The sequence below is a fragment of the Rhodamnia argentea genome, chromosome 3 (genome assembly GCF_020921035.1).
Source record: "Rhodamnia argentea isolate NSW1041297 chromosome 3, ASM2092103v1, whole genome shotgun sequence".
In the NCBI taxonomy this organism is placed as follows: domain Eukaryota; kingdom Viridiplantae; phylum Streptophyta; class Magnoliopsida; order Myrtales; family Myrtaceae; genus Rhodamnia; species Rhodamnia argentea.
The window spans coordinates 4271351-4291762 of NC_063152.1; the positions used below are offsets into that span (position 1 = coordinate 4271351).

General features: G+C 43.0%; 2 protein-coding genes, 1 long non-coding RNA gene and 3 other non-coding genes across 9 annotated transcripts; 3 read left to right on the forward strand and 3 right to left on the reverse strand.

Moving 5' to 3' along the window:
* The first annotated feature begins 1275 nt into the window (after positions 1–1275).
* Positions 1276–4442, forward strand: LOC115757081 (probable tyrosine-protein phosphatase DSP4). The gene is made up of 5 exons (XM_030697177.2): positions 1276–1784; positions 1938–2031; positions 3716–3773; positions 3870–3913; positions 4005–4442. The coding sequence occupies exons 1-5, from the start codon at positions 1531–1533 to the stop codon at positions 4188–4190; spliced, it is 636 nt and encodes a 211-aa protein (XP_030553037.1). The 5' UTR covers positions 1276–1530; the 3' UTR covers positions 4191–4442.
* On the forward strand, positions 2038–3451 carry LOC125314419. Its single transcript, XR_007197915.1, has 2 exons — positions 2038–2997; positions 3422–3451. It is a non-coding gene; the product is annotated as an uncharacterized LOC125314419 (long non-coding RNA).
* Positions 4443–9779: 5337 nt separating the features above from the next.
* On the forward strand, positions 9780–14963 carry LOC115757053 (F-box protein CPR1-like). Of its 4 annotated transcripts, none has more exons than XM_048275818.1 (4): positions 9780–9824; positions 9915–11168; positions 12181–12249; positions 12811–14963. In XM_048275818.1, the coding sequence occupies exons 2-3, from the start codon at positions 10051–10053 to the stop codon at positions 12218–12220; spliced, it is 1158 nt and encodes a 385-aa protein (XP_048131775.1). In that variant the 5' UTR covers positions 9780–9824; positions 9915–10050; the 3' UTR covers positions 12221–12249; positions 12811–14963. The 4 variants fall into 4 exon arrangements, with proteins under 4 accessions (XP_048131775.1, XP_030553000.1, XP_048131776.1 ...); XM_030697140.2 differs by lacking the exon at positions 9780–9824 and having other exon boundaries at positions 9836–9982; positions 10021–11168; XM_048275819.1 differs by lacking the exon at positions 9780–9824 and having other exon boundaries at positions 9836–11168; positions 12779–14963.
* A 2847-nt stretch (positions 14964–17810) lies between these two features.
* On the reverse strand, positions 17811–17949 carry LOC115757087. Its single transcript, XR_004017285.1, has one exon. It is a non-coding gene; the product is annotated as a small nucleolar RNA snoR138 (small nucleolar RNA).
* A 115-nt stretch (positions 17950–18064) lies between these two features.
* LOC115757086 lies at positions 18065–18206 on the reverse strand. The gene has a single exon (XR_004017284.1). It is a non-coding gene; the product is annotated as a small nucleolar RNA U19 (small nucleolar RNA).
* Positions 18207–18497: 291 nt separating this feature from the next.
* LOC115757085 lies at positions 18498–18638 on the reverse strand. The gene has a single exon (XR_004017283.1). It is a non-coding gene; the product is annotated as a small nucleolar RNA snoR111 (small nucleolar RNA).
* Positions 18639–20412: the final 1774 nt, after the last annotated feature.

Below are 20412 nucleotides of genomic sequence, written 5' to 3' on the forward strand. Positions count from 1 at the left end.
TGCCGCGGTGGTTCGCCCTTAGGAGGCCGGAGTTTACTTGCATGCCCAAATTCTCCTTGTACACTTTCATGCACCCCACGGAGTTGGAAAATGAGGTCAGAACTTTCGCATTCGCGAGCGTGGTGCCCTTTTGCCCATTGAACGGCCTTGGCCGGGACCGAGCAATATCAACGGATGCTAGTTGCTGAAAGAGGGATTTTACACTCAGTCCATGATAATGATTGTTCCAATGTCAACCTAATATAATCGAACCAAATCGAGCGTATTCGAAATGAATCAACCGAACGAAAGCCGTTAAAGGTTTGGTTCAATTCCACTCTGAGCTTTCGGTTCGGTTTGGTGTTCAAACAATTGAAATCATACCAGTCCTCGGTGCCTCGGATCCATGTGCCCATGCCCTGTTCCTCAACGCTCGGGCCGGGGTCTATCGAGGTCGCATCGGAGACTCTAGTGCCCGTATTTGGCTCCTCTACTGCTTATGCGCAAGTTATTAGCACTCAAATAGTATATGTATTTTTAAGAAAATCAAATTAAAATTTTCATACGAAATATCGATAAATATTATCATTTTTGAAAAATATTTTTAATAAATACCATATTTTTCACGAAACAAACTAATACCAAGTTAAAAAAGGAAATTCGGTTCTCAAACTTCACTTTCGGTGCAGCCGCGAGCCGTATTAAAAATCGGTGGACCGTTTTGACTCGTTGTCTAGCGCCACTTTCGTCCCACCTTCATCAAATCCACATCCTAAAGTAAGAGAAGAGAATGGTCTCTCCACCTGTCAAATTCAACCGGATTAAGTTACCAATTTCCGAAGTTTCTAGGAATTATCGGTCGGACCAACCGCAGGACTAAAAAAATTAGCCACACTCCCAACGTTCACGGCAAGTTTTTAACGCGGCCTCACATAGATTATTTGCTCTAAATTTATCCCCTTCTCTTTCCGTCTTTCTTGTCACTTTCCCAATTCGTAAATAAAAAAAGTGGGGAGGACCGGGCGGATATCCTTAGAATCTCGCACTTCATCACGGAATGTTCGATCGGATCTCCCAATTTATACCTAGGGACCTGTCAGGATAGTCCGATTGACTTGTCGAATTGTCGGAAGCCCCGGCGTGTCGGGAATTAAAAAGACTCTTCGCACGAGGCAACGAACGCTCGAAATATTAGACCGGTCGGATGTTCGCTACCGACATGGTTTGACCTCTTTTGGGTCGGGTTTCCGGGTTTCCCTGCTCAGCAGTTAGCATTGCAATTTCGACACTCTCGCCTCCCCTCTTTGCCTTGCTGTCCACGGCAAAAGCGCGCGAGTGCTTAGTGCTAAACGCGGGCGTGACCTCCGCGTAGAAAAGTCAACAGATCAGACCCAAAAGTTCTTCGGTCATCAAATCCCTAATTCCACCTTTCTCCACACGAAGATCCTGATCCCGATCCCGATTCCCCGAACCCGATACCGGAGTTGAATCCCTGCGATCGGTTCCTCGGTTCCTCTGGTTTTTGAATTTTTTTTTGGCGCGAAAGGGCCCATGGCGCTCGACGCCTTCGACGGCGAGGTGTGCGCGGCGGCGACCGGATCGCCGCCCCCGCCGCCGGAGGGCGTCGACGGGAGGCTTTCGCCGGCGGGGGCTCCGGCGAACGGGGCCGAGGGGGAGAGGGACGGGGACGAGCTGTTCGTGCCCCCGCTCAACTTCGCGATGGTGGATGGCGGCGTGTTCAGGTCCGGCTTCCCCAACGGCGCCAACTTCGGCTTCCTGCAGTCGCTCGGGCTCCGGTCGGTCATGTGAGTGTGACGTCGCGGGTCTGTTTTGGCGCGATTTGCTTGGTGAATTTGGCGTTTCCGTGTGTGTGTGTGTGTGTGTGTGTGTGTGTGTGTGTGTGTGTGTCTTGAATGTGGCTGATCGTGGTTGTGGTTGTGGTTTATGGGATTGTGCAGATATTTGTGTCCTGAGCCTTATCCGGAGGCGATGAACGAGTTCCTGAAGGCCAATGGGATTCAGTTTTTCCAATTCGGCATCGAGGGATGCAAGGTAATGCTCTGGATTGGCCGTTGTTTTTCTCCTTGCTTAGATGACGTGACTTACTGAGTGGCAATCGGATTGTTGGAAGCAAAATTTAATGGTTGATTTAAATTAGGAATTGGGGATAGAAGTGTTAACCGTTGGAATTTGTAGTTGTTGATGATAATTTGTGTCACTCTGTAGAGGATTCTTAAACATATCTAGCTAAGTGATATCTGGATTGCGGAGATACCCTCGTTCTGCTTTTTGCATGACTATGAAGTTTGGTCAGTTGATGCTAATATAGCCTTTGGATTTTGCCTTTTTAAAATGTTATGGCCTATGGGTTTTTGGCAATGAATTAGCTGCTGAGTCTTCTTGATGCTTCTGCTTGCATGTCGGATGGAGTAAGGACAGTCCAACCTCCACTTCATATGGTTTACTACTATATACCATGTTAGAGGCTACTTTTTTAAGAATTAGCTAGGGGTCCATTCACATCATCCCACGGTTCTCTTTGCAAAAAGAAATGGGTAAACACGCAAAGATGAGAACAGAACACTTTACCTGTGAATCATCCTGCCTCCAGTGAAGCTGCCAAAAAGATAAACTGCCAATCCATGCTATTTAAAGATGGATGCTGGGCTAGTTGTTGGTAGCCCTCAGCTTTACGAAGACTGCAATCCTTTTGATGTATCAAGGTGAAGAATGATGGCCTTTAGCATTGTTGAACAGGTGTTGCTTTCATAAGAAACCAGTACTGCTGCTTTCTTGCACCTAGGTCATTTTGAGTGGATTTGATGTCTGTGGTGTCATGCTTCAGCAGATCTTACTGGTCATAGAAACCCAATCAATCTTCTTGCAAGACAATGATGATCCTGCTCTTCTGTGCCTCCTAAACAAATGTCCTGTGACATGTGATTTGCTGGTCGGAATTCGAATCTATGTCGATTGGATGCATTGATATCAATTACCCACAAGACTCGAGAATATGAAGTAAATTGCTTCAATTTCTATCTGTAATTTGCACTCACTTGGGGTGTGATACAATCTCTTTTAGTGGCAGATACACATGGCTCTCCCAAGTTTCATTTTATGGATGAACTTGCTTTTTATGTGTCCTTCTCAAACCAGCTGGAACTACAGATGGTGCTAGTCTTAGGTTAAACCAACCCACGCCATGGGACCTTGCTAGTGTTGAGAATCTGAGATGTGAAACAGGTGGACAAGATTAGATAATAACAAGATAATCCGAAGTTGCAGCAATGCTGGGTATTGGGAAATTGGACAGTGAATAGTTATGGTTTGTAACAATCTATTGAGCTAAGAGAACTAAGGAATTGTAAGTAGGGGGTATTAAACTTTAATTTCTGGTCAGACATTGAGGCTTGCTACTGCATTTTGAGGTTCCTTTTGTAAGACTCACTCTGCTTCCTTTATTGAAGCAATAAAATTCTCTTGCTCCACCAAAAGGAAAACAAAAATAAACAACAACGTTTTCTGAATCTACTACGTGATGTGTGCACTGTATGCTTTCGTGTTTTTCTTTTCTGTGTCAACAATTTCCTTTTAAGTCCTCATGAGATGATCAATATTTAGAATATACAGGGCTGTGGTAGAAAAATCACATTTTGTTACCAAAAAAGTGGTATATTTGATCAATTCCTAACATACCGTAACAGTTCCTGTGATTGATCAATTTTACTCTGTACAGGAGCCTTTCGTCAATATTCCACAGGAAGCAATTCGTGAATCCCTGAAAGTACTCCTTGGTATAACTACATATATGATGTGACTTCACATTATGAGTGGTGAGCTTGCTTGTTGATCATTTGCTCAAGTATTTGGTTCTTGCCTTTTGATTGCAGATGTGAGGAACCACCCTGTCTTAATCCACTGCAAACGTGGGAAGGTACCCCTCTTTTCCTGTTTACCCATTATTTTCTTGAAGATTGAGGTACAAGCCAATGTTGACCAACGATCTGCTCATCAATGGCTTGCAGCACCGAACCGGTTGTCTTGTGGGATGCTTAAGAAAGTTACAAAGGTGGTGTCTGTCTTCTATCTTTGATGAGTACCAGAGGTTTGCCGGCACTAAAGCTAGAGTATCGGATCAGAGATTTATAGAGTTGTTTGATATTTCAAGCTTGAAGCACTCGCCAATGTCATTTTCTTGTTTAAAAAGATGACGTTGATATTCCAGCTGTTGCTGCCGACTATCAAGGATCCAAAAGGAGTGCTCGAGATATTGAAGCGGAGCCATAGTATGTTTTCTATCTTTAACACTTTAACACTGTCTTGAGGGTAGGGTAGAGTATGCAGAGTAGATAACGTTAGTTGTCGGGGAATATTGCATGGACATCTGAGAGTAGAACAGGGCGCAAAGCAAATGTTATTCGCTACTGCTGTCCGTGTATTAGCTTTTCCATTCGTTCGTTAGAGTCAACTGAGTATATTAGTTGATATCTCAGCTTCTTTTTTTTGGTGAGAGCTCATGGAGTTAGTCAAGTTAGTTGGACGTTTTGAGCTGGGTGGCACTTGCCAATCTCAATTTCTTAAAATAAAAGAGAACGGATCGGCCAACTTTCTAGCCGTCTAGGCTACGTAAGGTAACGTTTTTGTTCCTGGAAACATATTTGGAACATAAACATTTTTTTATGTTTCTGTTCCAAGTTACGATTTTCCGGAACGTAAACGTGTTTGGCAAGTAAAAAAAAAAAAATGCTTTTTTCACCAAAAGGAATGATCTGCAACCGGCGGCGGCGGCGGCAGCCGCTCCGGCTCCTCGCCGACAATGGTGTGCGGTGGTGGCTTGCACGAGCTCATCTTCGAATTGTTTTTAAAAAGTGTTCCAAAATCCAAAGATAAGTTTTTTTTGTTTCTTTTTTTTTTATTTCGAAAGTGTTCTCCGGAATACTTTCGAAATATTTTTCAACCATACGCGTTTCTGTTTCAAAAGTGTTTCGAGAATACTTTCGGAACAGAAACACTTTGTGGAAAGTGTTACCGTACAAGCCCCTAGCAGCCGTTGGGTATCAGAAAAGGAGAATCAGAGTCGTCGTCTTTTGAGAGCAGAATAGGATGCAAAGTAGATGCTCAATGTCCGGACGAGTGCATGAACTTTATCTGAGATTGCTAGTGGTGTGTCCCGTAGTTTCTCTTCTCCTCTGCAAGGAGAGGCATCCGAATCGTCCGCTTCTTCCCTCGGTCCTTTCTCGGTTCCATCCTAGTGTCGGGTCCACGCGCATCGGATAAAAGCTCTACTCATAGGTGGGGCCGGCGAATGGGACCCTCACGCGTTTTCTGGGTCGCGATGTCGTGATTCGAGCTCAAGTTGCTCCCTTTCTTGATGGTCTTTTAATATGTTTGTTGGAGGACCACCACCACGTTAATGGTGGTGGCGGCCTCTTTCCACGCACTTTCCAGTTGGCCCATTTCCTTGTGATCTCTGCACTTTGCACGGGCAGCACGTGCTCGCACATGGCGATCGCTTGGGCCTGCGGTCCTGGGTGGGTTTTTACTTCACGCGAAGGCAAATTTGCCTGTTTGGGGTCTCGCATGCCGACCAGCTGAACGACCGAAAATCTGGTTGGTCTCTGTAAAAAGTACTTGACGCCTGTGAACTCCTCTTCCCGATACGACTTGAATATGAAGGAGAGAGAGAGAGAGGGGAATCTGATTTGGTAGGTGGTGGGAACGTAACGGGTGACGCAAAGATATTAGTATAATAACTTGCGCGACGGACTGCAAATGAGTATACAAACGGATTAAATACCTTGTGAATTGTCAGCATTAATCTATCTTTTCCACTTTCTAAATTGGCATCAGTGCCTTTTTGACTCGTCGGCGAGAACGAAAAGGACGACTCGGGCCCCCCGCAATTAAGAAAAAATTAGGTGGATTGCAACTATTTCCAGCCGCCCTGGGCCTGGATGCTCACCTAAATGTCCTTGTTGGTCCTGAGCACGACCTTAAAAAGGTTTCGTCTGAATTTGGGGACTTAAAATTCGAGAGAAGAAAAAAACTTTGTCAAGAATTGGGGGAAGCGGCTGTAGGGACGGTGGACATGTGTCAGCATCAGCCGGCTACTGCTAGGTAGGCTGCGGCTAAATAACCCCTCCTATGCCTAAAGCGAGTCATCGGAATTTTGGCTCCTACTTTGTTGGCTTGTGCTTTGCACAAACTTATTGATCGGCTTGCCGGTAGAGTGTCCTCGATTAACAAATTTGGGCGAGAATGAAAAGGGCAGCGCCGCCCTCGCAATTAAGAAAAAATTAGGTGGGTGAAAAAATTAGGTGGGTTGTGACCACTTCCAACCGCCCTGAGCCTTGATTGCTCACCTAAATGTCCTAGTCACGGTCAGAATTGCTCAGATATTAAAATTATAACTTTGTCCGGCTTCTTAAATTTTTTAATCGAATTTTCTAACACGATACTATTAAAAGGTTATTGTCCAGTGGCGTCTCTTTGAGGGTAAGGTCCCGCCGCCTCCGCCTCCGGGGTCTTTGCCGGAAAGAAGGACGATAGCCGCGGTCAAAGGCCGGACCCGCTCTCCCGGGGGACGGCCACAAAGGTCAAGAGCGATCTCAATAGATCTAACACTTCGTAGTAGACTTTTACTCGACGGGGGCACGCACTCGACGGGGCCACTGCTCCTTCAATTTGCATTAGAATAGTGTTCTCCAACGTCAATAATTTCCGGATCTCCTTGGTGCGTCCCTGTCGCCGCTCCTTTGCATTATTCTTTGCTTTTGATCACAAAATGCGGTACACGTGTAGATCCAACTCGAGCGAATGAGAATGGCGAATCCACGTAGCTTCCGCTCTACGAAATGATAAGATTGATTCAAATTTCTTTATTTTGGTATTCACATGCTATTCGTAGATTCTCAATTGACGAGGCCGTCGCTTTAAACTAGGAGCGGCAATTTCAATGCAGGTTTAGATTCCATTCGAGATTTAAAACTTATCTGACGGAACGGGTTCTCTAATTTTTTAACCCGAAACTGACCTCGCATGCTCTGAAATCTATTCTATTACAGATTTCAAGATCTACCCAGTTTTTACATCTATTGTTAGTTGAACGATTCATTATTTGCGGCTACAATTCATGATCACGACTTATATTTAGACACACATGAGATATCAATCATTATCAAAGTAAAAGTCTCGGCCATTAATCTAGCGTTTGTAGCTTTCAAAGATGCTGCCGCCTTGCCACCGGTGCTTGTCGCGCCTACAGAGTGGAAAAGGTTCCTCTCAAGACAACCTTGACTGCTCCCTGGCGGAATTAACAAAGGAGATGTCGGCTTTTCTTGTGTACATATACGACGACGTTTTGTTCATATAATCGTGAGTTTCAAACCTAAAGTTTGAACCAATAGAGTTAGATTTTCGAGATCGTTTCCACGTTTACCCCGTAAAAATGAACGAACTTGCGCGAGTTTCTGTATAAATATTTTTTTTTCCATTGGATCATATTGTCGTCGCCATTGTCGATTGGATCGAGTGCCGATTGTGTAGACTCTATGTGTCCAGTTCGCTTTCGTCTGATAGTGGTGTTTATCTCGACATTGACTTCATTGTGAAAGAATGCTCTCGATCGATGACGAAAATATAATATACAATCTAGAAAATTCAACTCGTGGGGGGTGCGATTTTCAAGCATAGTTGTGCGCTTCGATCATCGATTATGATAGAAAATTATATAAAATAACTCGAAAGTTATCAAGTAATTGATGATGTAAGAAAATATAATGTATTCACATGAAGAGTATGTTGTGCATTGGATCTACCTAACTTAAGGACTAATTGTAGAAAAAACTAATTAAACATGTGTCGGTCAACATAAAATTAAGGGATAAGTGCATTGTAAGTCCTAAACCTTGTTACGAAAGTGTGATAGAGTTTTAAAACTTTTTTAAGTGTAATCAAATCCTAAATTTTATGTCAAGAGTACAATCGAGTTCTAAAACTTTCAAAAATGTAATCAACAGAAGGGTTTGATTGCCTTGTTTCCAAATGTTAGAACTTAATTGTAATTTTTAAAAATTTTAGAACTCGATTGCAATTTTTCGTAATTTTTTTTTATATTTTCAATGCACTTTTAACGATCATGCCCAATCTTTCTTCTTCTTTTGTCTTTTTGTCAAATTAGATTGAGCAAGTTCTTAAACTACTTCGTATAAACTTTTTTTTTTTTTGTCGAATAATTCGTGTGAACTTTAAGAACTTAAAATTTTAGAAATATTCTCCGAGAGAAACGGGGAAAAATATTTTCTCTCAACTTAGAGAGGTGACGGTGGGAAAGATAGACTCCACGTTAATTTCAACCGGCTACCACCAAATAAGCAGATATAGTAGCCTCTCGCGCTTGGGATGAGTCATCGGAATTGCAGCTCCCGCGTCGTCAACCCGTGCTTCGCACAACGTCCTGTAACCGACTTATCGGCGGCGTACCCCTAGTTACAAGACACTATGCAGCGGATTTCATTTCACAAATTCGATAAGTTTTCAGATTTAATTGCGTATTTTTCAAAATTTTAGGATCAAATTGTAATTTTCAAAAAAAATTTAGGATACGATCGTAATTTCATGTTTGTCTTTATTTCCAACGCCACCTTTAAATGTCCTTGCCCAATTTTTCTTCCTCTTTTGTCCTTTTTTGTCAAATGGACCCCACTCAAACCGAACATTCAGCGGACTTGAAGACAGAGAGAGAGGGGGAGGAGGCTGGGGCCCACTTTGGCACCACCTCATCTCGTCGCTGTCAGAAAATCAGCACCCCAACAACTCCCCAGCATAATCCGCGGCGTAGCAATTGCGGCCACGCATCGCCATGCCTCAAAGAGGGGAAAAACAAAAATCCCAATATTTTGATATATATATATTTTTACATTCTCGGTATAAAAATTGCGGCAAAATTAGAGATTTTGGTATGTTTTTCCAATCGCATTTCTTCGGGTTTGTTTAGATCTTTCGCTTCGCCAAAACGCAGTCGCGGCTCGGTTTGTATTTAATTTTCACATCGAATCCACTTCGCACGCGATCGCCCGGTGAGTCCGTCGCGTGGATTCCACGTCGGCGATTTGATGAAACATTTCGAACAAAATTAGATGTAAATAGCTTCAGGTTCCGTATAGATTTCAAATGATCGGAACAAGTTCCTCATTTTTTTTGAAACTTGAAATCTATCACGTAAATTCTAAAATTTAGAACCTACCTTGTCACTGATTCCAAATCGGTTTCGAGTTCTGTCTAATTTCAAATGTATCCTTAATTAAAAGGTTCACATTTAATGACAATTAATTGCTGCTTACAATCCATAGTAATAATATGAAATACCAACCAAATAAAAGTCTCAGAGATAAAGCGATTCTAAATTACATAATCATCACGAAATACCATGAAAAATTACGGGATGGCGTGAAGATGTGAATCGGAAAAAACATTAAAATTTATTCCAGGTTCTATACGTTCGAAACCTGAAACAAAACCGACAAGCGTTGAGCATGCTCCCTCTTTTTCTTTTGCTTTGACGTGAAGATTAATGTGGTTTCAGTGGCATTAAAGGTCAAAAAGAAAAAAAAAGAAAAACATAAAGTAAAAAAAAAAAAGAAAACAGAGGAAAACCCTAGATGCCGCTGCTTGTATATGAGGGCGCTTCGGATGCCAAGTCGCCTTCTTCACACCGCACATCGGACACCTAATCCATCTCTCTATCTCTCTCTCTCTCTCTCTCTCTCTCTCTCACACACACTCTCTCTCTATCCTCCTGTCAAGAAGAAGGAAGAAGAAGAAGAAGAAGAAGAAGAAGAAGAAAGGTAAGGTAAGGTAAGCTCGGCTCAGCTCAGCTCGCACTGATACTCATTTTTCCCTCGATGATTCTCTCAAATCGAACCTATTCCTTCCAGATCGGCGTGAATCGATTCGCCTAAGAAAGGTAGCGTTTTTCTCGTCGTTATCTTCCTCGTTCGCGGTTTCGTATCGTCTCGAGTCTCTGCAAGGAGGGCGAGGTACCTTTGGAAGTAGCCCTGTGGGTGGGGGGAAATGGGGACCCTTCCGATCGAGCTGATCACCGAGATACTGGACCGATTGCCGGTGGAGTCGCTGCTCCGGTTCAGGTGCGTGTCGAGGCGGTGGCGTAGCACGATAGACAGCCCTCGCTTCGTGAAGTCGCACCTCAGCCGGTCCGTCGAGTCGAGCACCAACCTCAGCCTCTTCCTCAGGCACTCCTCCAGCCTCTACTGCCTCGATCTGGGGTCGCTGCGCAGCGTGGTGGAGATGAACTACCCTCTCATGTGCTACAGCGACCAGATCAAGGTGCTGGGCTCTTGTCATGGCCTGCTCTGCATTTCCAACGCGGCCGACGACGTCGTCATATGGAATCCCTCTACTAGGAAGCATAAGTTCTTGCCTTATTCGGCTGTCGAGGTACGACGCGCATCGGCTTTCTCTGTTTGCGTTTATGGGTTTGGGTATGACGATGGGAATGATGATTACATGTTGTTGAGGCTGGTTCAGCTCGTCACTGAGCCGATTGAATCTGAAGTTAGTATCTATAGTTTGAAAAATAACGCGTGGAAGCGGCTCCATGATATGCCTTACTCCCTGGTTTATCCCCGGAAAATGGGGGTTTTTGCGTGCCGTCGTCTGCACTGGATAATGACTCGGGAGCTGGTCTCGGATTCAGCAAACCTGTTGGTGGCTTTTGATTTCCGTATTGAGGATTTTAAGCTCGTGGACCAGCCTGATGTTATAGATAATAAGCTTGACATGGATGTGGCCGTCCTGGGAGGGTGTCTTTGCCTCAGCATTAATGACAATCACATGGGTGTCGACGTGTGGATTATGAAAGATTATGGATTGAAAGAATCATGGGCTAAGTTGTTCTCGATTCCTCAATCTGAAGTTGCGAGGCCTCTTGGATTTGCCCGGCCACTGGCTTACTCCCAGAATGGTCGTCAAGTTTTGGTGAGACAAGACAGTAAGAATCTTGTTTGGTATCATTTAGAGACTAAGTGCATCAAGAAGGTCAATATAAGTGGCATGCCAAGTTCCTTTGAAGCAGAAATTTGTTTGAGAACCCTTGTTTCGGTCGATGATTATGGAGGAATCACCAAGAAGAGGCAGCAGCAATTAGAAGAGAAGGAGAATAGGAACAAGAGGTAATTACTTTGTAAAAAGTAGCAAGCTTTTTTGTGTTGAACTGTCTCAGATTCTTCATAGACAGACCTTTAATAACCTGGTTGGTGTAGTGGATTGCTTGTACTGCTTCCTCCCTCTTGCGTGTTTGTGAAAAGTTGAAGCGAAAGAAACTTTCCTACAGCTTTTGGGATGGAACAAGGAAACTGATGTGAAAATGATAAATGTCCTACTTAAAGGGTAGCTCTTTCTAGAGGAAGAAGAGTTGTTCAATTGATGCGAAGGATGATCAGATCCTCTCTTTTGTGGACGGGATAACTTTTGGGAAGCCTAGGAGACTAAAGTGGTTTTGTGATCGAATTAATTTGCAAATATGGACTATAAATAGAGAAGATGATTGAGAACCAAGGGGAACTAATGTGGGAATTGGGAAGTTGGAATTGAAGACTACGTGCCAAATTATGTTTCACAAAACAAAACAAAACAGTCGTGTGCTCCTTCGTTTTTTTATCCATATTTTTCTCATAAAAGAAAAAAAAAGTTTGAAAGGAGAATACATGTTATAGAAGAGGAGTCTATGCATAATGCATATCAGGAAAGCACATTCAATAAGGTTTCTGTGAAAGAATATCTATTTAAGAGCTAAAACAGCCAGAAAAAAAAAAAGAACAGAACGTTTTTGTTGCTGTAATTTGTACCAATTAATAGGAACAAAGTTCCTCTCGTCACAATTGTTGTTCCATTCAACATGTTAGCTTTGAGACTACCAAAATTAAGGGAAAAAGATGTGTCAGTTTATTTCTGATCACATTCCATCCATTGTACCGTTATGGTTACTTAATGGTAGATTTAATTGTCAGTCTGCTTAGTCTAGTAGTGGGGAACTCGCAGCTGCCAGCAGCAATCACTGTTATATAGAATGTGCAACAAAATGTCTCTGGTACTTTGATTGGTGATTTGGCTTACTCGTAACTCTCATTTTTAATACTGTCATTGATTGTTTAGTTGATTAGAAACTGCCTCCCTCTTGTCCAGGGATGACTTCCTCTCAGTGGGTTTCAAGCTTGTTCTCTGAGCTAATGGAGGCATAGTTGTGCAAGGGCGGTGAGTTATCTCTATGAACTGCGATTACTCTGATAAGTGACTTTGCTTAACTAATTTTATAGAGCATGATATTTTAAAAAGTAGGACTTTAATTGAGAGATTATAGCTTCATTTGGGTTGTCAATTTTTAAAGCAAAACGATCTTGTTTTGGAGGGAGGCAAACATTTAATTGCATCTTAGTAATGTACTTAAGCATCAGATGAGTGGCTTTCTTTCCGTCCTAAGATGATGCGTGGTGTCGTCCCATTAATAAGACATGGTCATGGAGGTATGAAACGTGAGCAAAAACTATAGCTAACTAGTATGATGGAGATTTCGGAGGACTCTATTGGCGAGTTTCCATGTGTGCCCAAGGGATTTATTTCTAGTTATTTCTAAAAGTGTGATGCATTTAGTAGTTCTTGAAACTTTCATGAGATTTGTTTTCCCCCGTCCAATTTATGATAAAACCTATGCGTGTAAGATTGTCCTTTAATATGTGCAAAACATATCTGAAAAACAATTGACAAATGCTTTTGTGTGCCCAAGGGCTTGCCATGACTGCCAATTGGTTTTTCCAGGTGCGGCATACTACTCAGCGTAAGGAAATGCAATAGGCGAGGTACATTTGTTTGCCTCAGTATTTAGATTCATGGCTCAACTTTCTACGATATGGACCAACGTATCATCAGCAATGGTTTAGCAAAAACATGGACGGATCAACGATAGATTGATTTGCACAACTTACCTTTCAGCCAGCAAGTAGAGAATACTTTTTCCTTTCCATGGAGATCAAACTGCTGATTTGTGCAGTAACACGGAGAAGAACCAATTAGGACAAGTAAGGAAACCTACTATCAGACAAGCCTGCAGGCTAGAACCATACAACTCGAAATTCAAGCTATGGATTGCAATATTCCTTGGATAGTGCATAATAAGTTGGCCCTGTTGTTCTGCCCCTTCAAGTCCTTGAACCCATGCTTCAATTTGCCCACGGCTAACAACGCCTTGGTGAGATTTTCGTTGAAGGAGGACATGACGTCCCTTAATTGAGTCCTCTTGGCACAAGATTTCTCTTGAGATTTTCTCCAACAACGGCAATAGGGGTTACAACTGATTCTGACATTCTCTCAACCACTTGGTGTGCATTACTGACTCTCTGAACCATGCTCTCTACAACTCGATCTAATGCCATTTGTCATGGGCAGACAATTGAGATCGTGAACTGTGCGGCACTTAGGCTCCAAATGACTCGTTCACCCCTTATTATAGTCGTCTAAGCTCTGCCTCCTACAGAACTATTGCTCACTTTGCCCATCTCGAATCTTTACAGAGAAACTTTAGAGAGATGAGTGTTTATACTTGAACCGACAGTTGTTCTCGTATCTGAAATTCCAACCAGCTAGCTTGCCTTTGACATCATTATCGACACCTCTATAGAAAATTGACGTTCTAGGACTCTACAAGATGCTGGAGGAGGAATGTGACATGTGGATCCTGCAACATTCTCCCCGAGAATACTTGAATGTCCTCAATTGAAAATTACAATTGACTGCAGCAGTGGCAAGGTTTGGGGTTGTAAACATGCTCCAAATGGATGGATCATGGGCCCCTCTTGAAAGATTTTTTGTTAATACTGATTGTCACAAGTTGAGTAGAGTGGACGAGCAGAGCCTTCTTCTGAAAATGACATTTTTGTGGAACCTGAGAGCGTTCACGATCAGTGGAGGAAAGGTTCCATTCATGTCAGTAGCATGTGCTTGCAGGCTTTTATTGATCAAAGTGCCAAAATGAAAATAAGCTGCTTCAGTGTTTGTCTTCCAAGAGCAAAAGGTGACTTGTAAGTTTTGTGGAGAGAAGCATGGGTAACAATAGCGGATGATACTGGCTATAGCAGCTGAAGAAGCTTTATATCGATTCTAATCGATAACCTTTGTGCCATCTTGGTATGTTATGCTAGGAAGTTTGTGTTCGATACAGTTCAGCGGCAATGTACCACACATGAAAGTTGCTACGGCCATGTTTTTATGATAGTGCCTGGAACACTATTAGAACGGAGCATCTATCATGGCCCGGCCAAGCCAATCCATGTGAAGCATTGCTCTATAACAAGCTCTGTTAAACATTCCATACCCAGTGGGTTGAAGGCACTCCGATTGCCTGAGATTGAGGAGTGTCATGCAATGTTGTTGCTTAATGGGAGGGTTTTTTCTGACTAATTGGGCGTCAGTTGTTCTCCAAGGAAAGAGTTTCCCCCTTATGAAGCATTGTTCCATAGCGCAAGTGTTATATGGTCCATACTCCACAGGTCGAAGGCATTCGAATTGCCCGATAGTGAGGAGACTGAGGAATGTCGTGCAATGTCGATTAATGGGAGAGCTTTTTATGACGAACCGGAGGGTCAAGCTCGTCTCCAAGGAAAGAGTCCCCTGATGACCTCAACTTTTGCGGGGTCTTTCATATGTACAGATTAAATATCGAGGGTGAATGTTCCTTTTTTTTCCCCCTTAAAACGTTGTCCTGTTAGAATGGGGGCTTGAGCACCTCATTTGATGCTATCTGCGGGGTTGGTTATGTCGGTGTCTGAAATGTCAATTTTCGAGGCTGTGGTGTTGTTTGTTGAGTGTTGGATTTCATCAAAAGCATTGGGAAGGTCTGCCTTGTAATAGCCCAATCTGAATCTGTTGTACTCGGGAGTGTACTTCAAATGCATTTTGTGGTTTGAATGTAGTTTTTTTTTTTTTAATCAGATGGTTTGAATGTATTTTGACACCAGTAGTTTACGGCCTGTTGCGTCCGGCTCCTGTATGAGAGAATCTATCTATTTGCTTTATCTTTTTGTAAGCATGTGCCGGAGCGACGGAATTGCAGTTGCTTTTCTTGTGTCCTTTTACTTTTGGGTCTTTTCAATCTCTAATTCTTCTCTTTTTTAATTTGTTTTGTCTTTTTACGTAGCGTTGGAGCCGAGTTTTGCATTTATAATGTTAGCGTCTTTACTTTAATAATCTCTCTTGTATACTTAGATCCTTTTTGGTTTAACATTTGACTAAGGGACTTTGAAAAAATGTAAATACCTTTAGGATAAAAGTCTTTTTCAAAATGCAAGTAGTGTTTGATAAGTGTATTTTAAAAACACATTTGGAAATTAATTTTGATGTAAATGTTGTTCGGTGAAAAATGAACTTCGTAAAATATTTTTTCTTTTTGAAAAAAAGGCGACGATTGCGGCTGGCTAGCGGCGACTTGCGGCGGCAGTCGGCGAGCGGGCGACGATCGGCAATCGCGATAGCGACTAACGACGATGGTCGGCGATTGGCTACCAGCGACGGCGGCCGCCAATGGGCGATGGTCTTTGGGTGGCGGGCGATGCCGCAAGCGAAGGTGACAAAATTAAAATAATAAAAAAATTAGTTATATTTTGTAAAAGTCCTTTGACCCAAAGTACATCTAGATGTACTTTGGATTAAAAGATTTTGAAGAGCATTTGAGATGCAATTACATCTCCTTATAGTGAGCCAAAAAATGAACCAAACATCATTTGTATTTGGCCAAGAGATTTTAGAGTCTCAATGTTCATTTTTAATGCTGAATCAAAGCCTTAGTTAAATAGTTATTTTTGCCTTTCACGTGTTCTCCATTGTAGTGATTCAATAGGTGAGCGGATCGCACCGAAAGACTTGTAGATGACTTATCATCATTCCTTCCCCTACACGTCGATGTGCGTGACGGTCTAAGTCTTCCGGGGTCCTTCGGTCACATGCTTTTCCCTGGAAATCTGCTCCTCCACGGTAGAAGTGGGAGCATACTTGTCACATCTGGACCTGCCGCCACCCTTTGCTTTTTCTCTGTACGGATTCCTGGACCGAGACATTCATTTGATTCGTCGTTATGGCACGTTTTCCAAGAGAAGCTTGACTTCGAAATCCTCGTGCTTGACACGGCCTCTTCTGCTGCTAGCCTCGAAGAAAGGAGACTTAAAGCTAAAGTCAAGTCCAGGCACGGTTTCCAAGAGAATCTTGACTTAGAAATCCCCTCGTGAATCATCATGGGCCTTTGCCGTGCTACAGCGGGCTTGTGTTGACTGACCACGTAGAAAGAAAGAGCTCCACTGTGAGCTTTGTCGAGAGCACTTGTGTTTGGGTTGAACCCTTTTGACCGGAGCCAACCTCGGAGCCCATCGTGTTTTCACGTGCCAAGAAAAAGTTGAGGGTAGGGGAAAAGGCCAAAAAAAAAAAAAAGTTAACGTGATCAACATGTCATGAACAGTGTGGTTAGAAAAAGAAGAAGAAGAAAACGACGACTTAACATGATCATTGCCTTCTGGGGATGTACTTCTTGCTGGCTTTTGTTCAATTCATTGGTCGGGCCCTTTCGAAAACTAAAAGTTGCTATTGGTATAGAACGTATCCGCAATTTCGTAGACAGCTTGTACGAGGCTAATACGGCTTAATGTCCCGGGCTAATAGGATCGAGCAACGGTGCGAGAAGGTCGAATGTGATGAGATTAAACTGGAGTAAAAGGACAGATTCCTTTAGATTCATTTGCGAGCGGATTTATCGTGTGATGATTGCTCAGGGGATCGGCGGACGGCTCTCAGAGCATCGATGTACCCTGTATGTTGATGCATAGCACATGATAATCTTCCTTTGGGATCAAGAGCTTTGGTTGAATTGCCTTGAATAGTAGTCTGGACTGCATTAATACAAGTCAAGATCTGACGCTCCATGGACCAATTTTAATTTGGACTCTCCATTTCCAAATGTTACTGTCCGTCTATACCCCGCTTATAAAAGTTGGGAAAACGAAGACATTTTTTTTTTTTTTTTTTTTTTGGGTCGGAGTCGAGACATCTTATCTCGACATTATATTTGGGGTAAGTAATTATGTGCCCTAGACTAATTAACTTAATTATATGTGAAAACTAGTGTCTTTGTCACAATATAAAGACTTTGGGCCTCTGCTCTAACGTCCAAAAAAACCCTAACGAAAGTTTGAGCAGGGGGTGTTACGAGATTTAAATCCTAACCCTACACCAATCATTCAGCATTTGTATTTGTCTTTCCCCCAGGGAAAAGGAAAGCTGACATTGTTTCCGGGAAAGTGATTTACGAGAAAAATAGTTCATTATATTCTCTCGTCTGGAAATCATTTTCTCTAGCTCTCCGGCCTGAGAAGGGCATCTTTATTGTTCCATTCTCTCTGTCCTGTTCTGTTTAATTCCAGCGTGCCTTCCTCCCAGCTTTAACAAATTGTCTGGATGTGCACTTATCTGCTCTCTCTCTCTCTCTCTCTCATCATCCCGTTTCTTAGAGCTTCATTCTGATCCAATCCTTCTCCCCTGAAAGATCAAATTGGATTTGGGATGCCCGTTACAGCAAGCCCACCAACTGCTTGTGAAAAAACCTCAGAGAAACCGTGACTTAAAACTCTCGATAATCTTGCTAGAAATGCATTGTATTCCCATAGAAAAAACACAAATCAGTTTTGTTATCCGAAACGGCATAGGAAATTCACCAGATTTTCCTAAAAATTGATTTCTTGATTTGCTAATCGCCGACCAACAAAACAGACAAAGAACAGCCATGTGGGAAGCAATCTAGGAAAAGAACAATCGGGGAATTCGTTCCTCACCCTCAAACTGATTCCCATTTAGTTTCAGCCTCTGTCTGAACCAGAGGGCATTACATTGATCTCACCCTCTGGTTATTCTGAAGGCTACATCACTCCATAGACAATCAAGGTGCCCCCCCGAGTCCGATGATCTCTTCAGATCAATCACCTACCTTTACTGCGAAAAACCACTACAATCTAGCAACAAATTTTGCTGTTCGGGCGAATGTCCGAGGCTGCTTGGGGGACAATCGATCTGGGTTTAGCAGCAAAACAGTCCCCTCAAAAAGGCCTTAGCCGTCGGAAGACCAGAGAAATCAACCTCTGCTCCTCCAGGTTCATGTTTGCCTCCTAACTAAGCCCAGTGTCGAACTTGGGTTTCGACATGGCTACTCAAAGAGGCAAGCAAATGTCCGAACGAAAAATCACTCAGACCCGAAAGCAATGCCCTAAGAAAGACCGAATCAAACCAGAAAAAAGGAAAAAAACACACACAGCCAAGAAATCATTAGAACTAATGGAGGCAAAGTGATAAAAAGGGTTCGAAGAAAAGTGGAATCGGTTCAAAACGAAGGAACACAAGAGACGACGACACGCCCTCTGCACTCCAAAATCTCATGCTCCGGCAAAAATCCTACGAAGAATCGCCGTCAGCGGATGTAGACGAGCAACAATCATACCGCCAATCCAGAGAACCAATGGCGGATGAAACGATTTCTCGGCCGAACTTTCGAATTGATTTCCCCTCTCCTCCTAGTTCATCGGCGATGGAAGAAGCACTTCCCATCGCAGATTCTCATTTCGATGAGAAAAGAACAGAGAGGGTTTAGAAAGAACGTACGAATCGAAAACGCGAAAACAATCTCTACTACACTAAAGCCCGAAGCTTCACGACATTGAAAACTCGGCACGCGCTCCGATCAGGGAAACCCTAATATCTCCATGAACGGTGTGATTTCTCCATGAAACGGAGAAACTCGGTTCTTCAGACGGTTAATACCATCCATAGAGCTGTAAGGGTTTCGGTCGGGGCTGGGCGAGCCGTCACAAGCAAAACCCTAATAATGATAGGGAATGATCGGAAGCGAAACGACTTATATACCCTCCTCAACCTGTTGGGCCTTGTGCTATTGGGCCTGACTTTTTATGGGCTTTTGATGCGGTGATCGCATTGGGCCTGTGCCAGCGAAACGACTTATGTACCCTCGACCTGTTGGGCCTTGTACTATGCGGCCTTAGTTTTTGTGGGCTTTGATGATATGATCTTATTGGGCCTGTTTGAGTCGAGTTATGTTGTTAGAGAGATCAGGAGGTGTTAAACTTGGTGGATTCCAACATGTTTACTGTGATACTTAAAACAAAAAATTTGATGATTTGTACCACATGGATACAATGTGCACGCATCCGCTCCGTACAATATAGCTCCTCTAAATTTAGGGTGCGTGACACTATTTCCTTTCGAGATTGGCCGTGATCCGCTCCTGTCGCTCCGAGTTCTGTATGATGAATTTCGGGATAAAATGCCCCGCCAAAGGCTAATGTAAACAAAGATGATAGATTTGTGCTATTCCCTGAACGGACCGAGTTGTTAGCAATGAGATGTCTTGATTTTGGCATAATAACCTGGCATGTTTGATAACGATTCTATTTCCGGGAACGTTTCTGAGCAGAAATGATTTTTTCCGATTCTGCTCCCGAGAACAGAGAAGCTGCATTTTTTTTTTTTTTTGCTTTCCAAATTTGTTCCCGAGAACAAAAATATTGTTCCCAGGAACAGAAAAATATTGACCGACGCTACCAAACATATTTCTGTTATTTTTTTTTTGTTCCCAAGAACAAAAGAACATGAATAAATAAATAAAAAAAATCCGGAGCGGTACCAAACATGCCCTTACTTTGCTCATTGAATTATTTCAGCTGATACAACCTTTGCTGTTGGTGTTTTGCATTGATAAAGAAAGGACGAAGCTCGTGAGTTTTGGCCTGCCACAAATTTTGCAGCATCTGCTTGGCCGTGGCAATGGCGGAAGTTTGATGGATGAATCAACGCCGGTTCCTTCGGCTTTTGCTGGATGGCCCCAACAATGACTCAAATCAGGCAAAATCCTGAGCAAAGCTCTCTGGTGGACAAGTGAAAAGACTCGTTCAACTTTGCCAATCCAATGATGAGAAAAGGGAGATTTGGTTTGGTTAAATCTTTGCTCACGACGTCGGAGATTCTTTCGCTCGAAGCAGCGCGCCGAGTGAAAGCGGATTACTTAGTCGCGTCGTGAGGGGCCAAAGCTCCATCGCTCGGCGTGGTGGCGGCGGCGCGACAAACTTGTAGCTCTGTGTAAAGTCGAGCACTCGGGAGTGAAACTAGCACGGTCTTAACCAATGTGCTGTGTGATGCAGATTCACGATCAAGTGGGCATGGCCCCGAGCGACTTCGGCAACATGTAGGAAGCGGATCGATCTAGACTCTTATCCAAGTGAGGTCAACAATATGTAGGATCGAAATCGGCACGATTTGTTCATTATGAGATGATCATGTTTTACATTCATCGTAAATGGAAATACTATTTCGTACGAG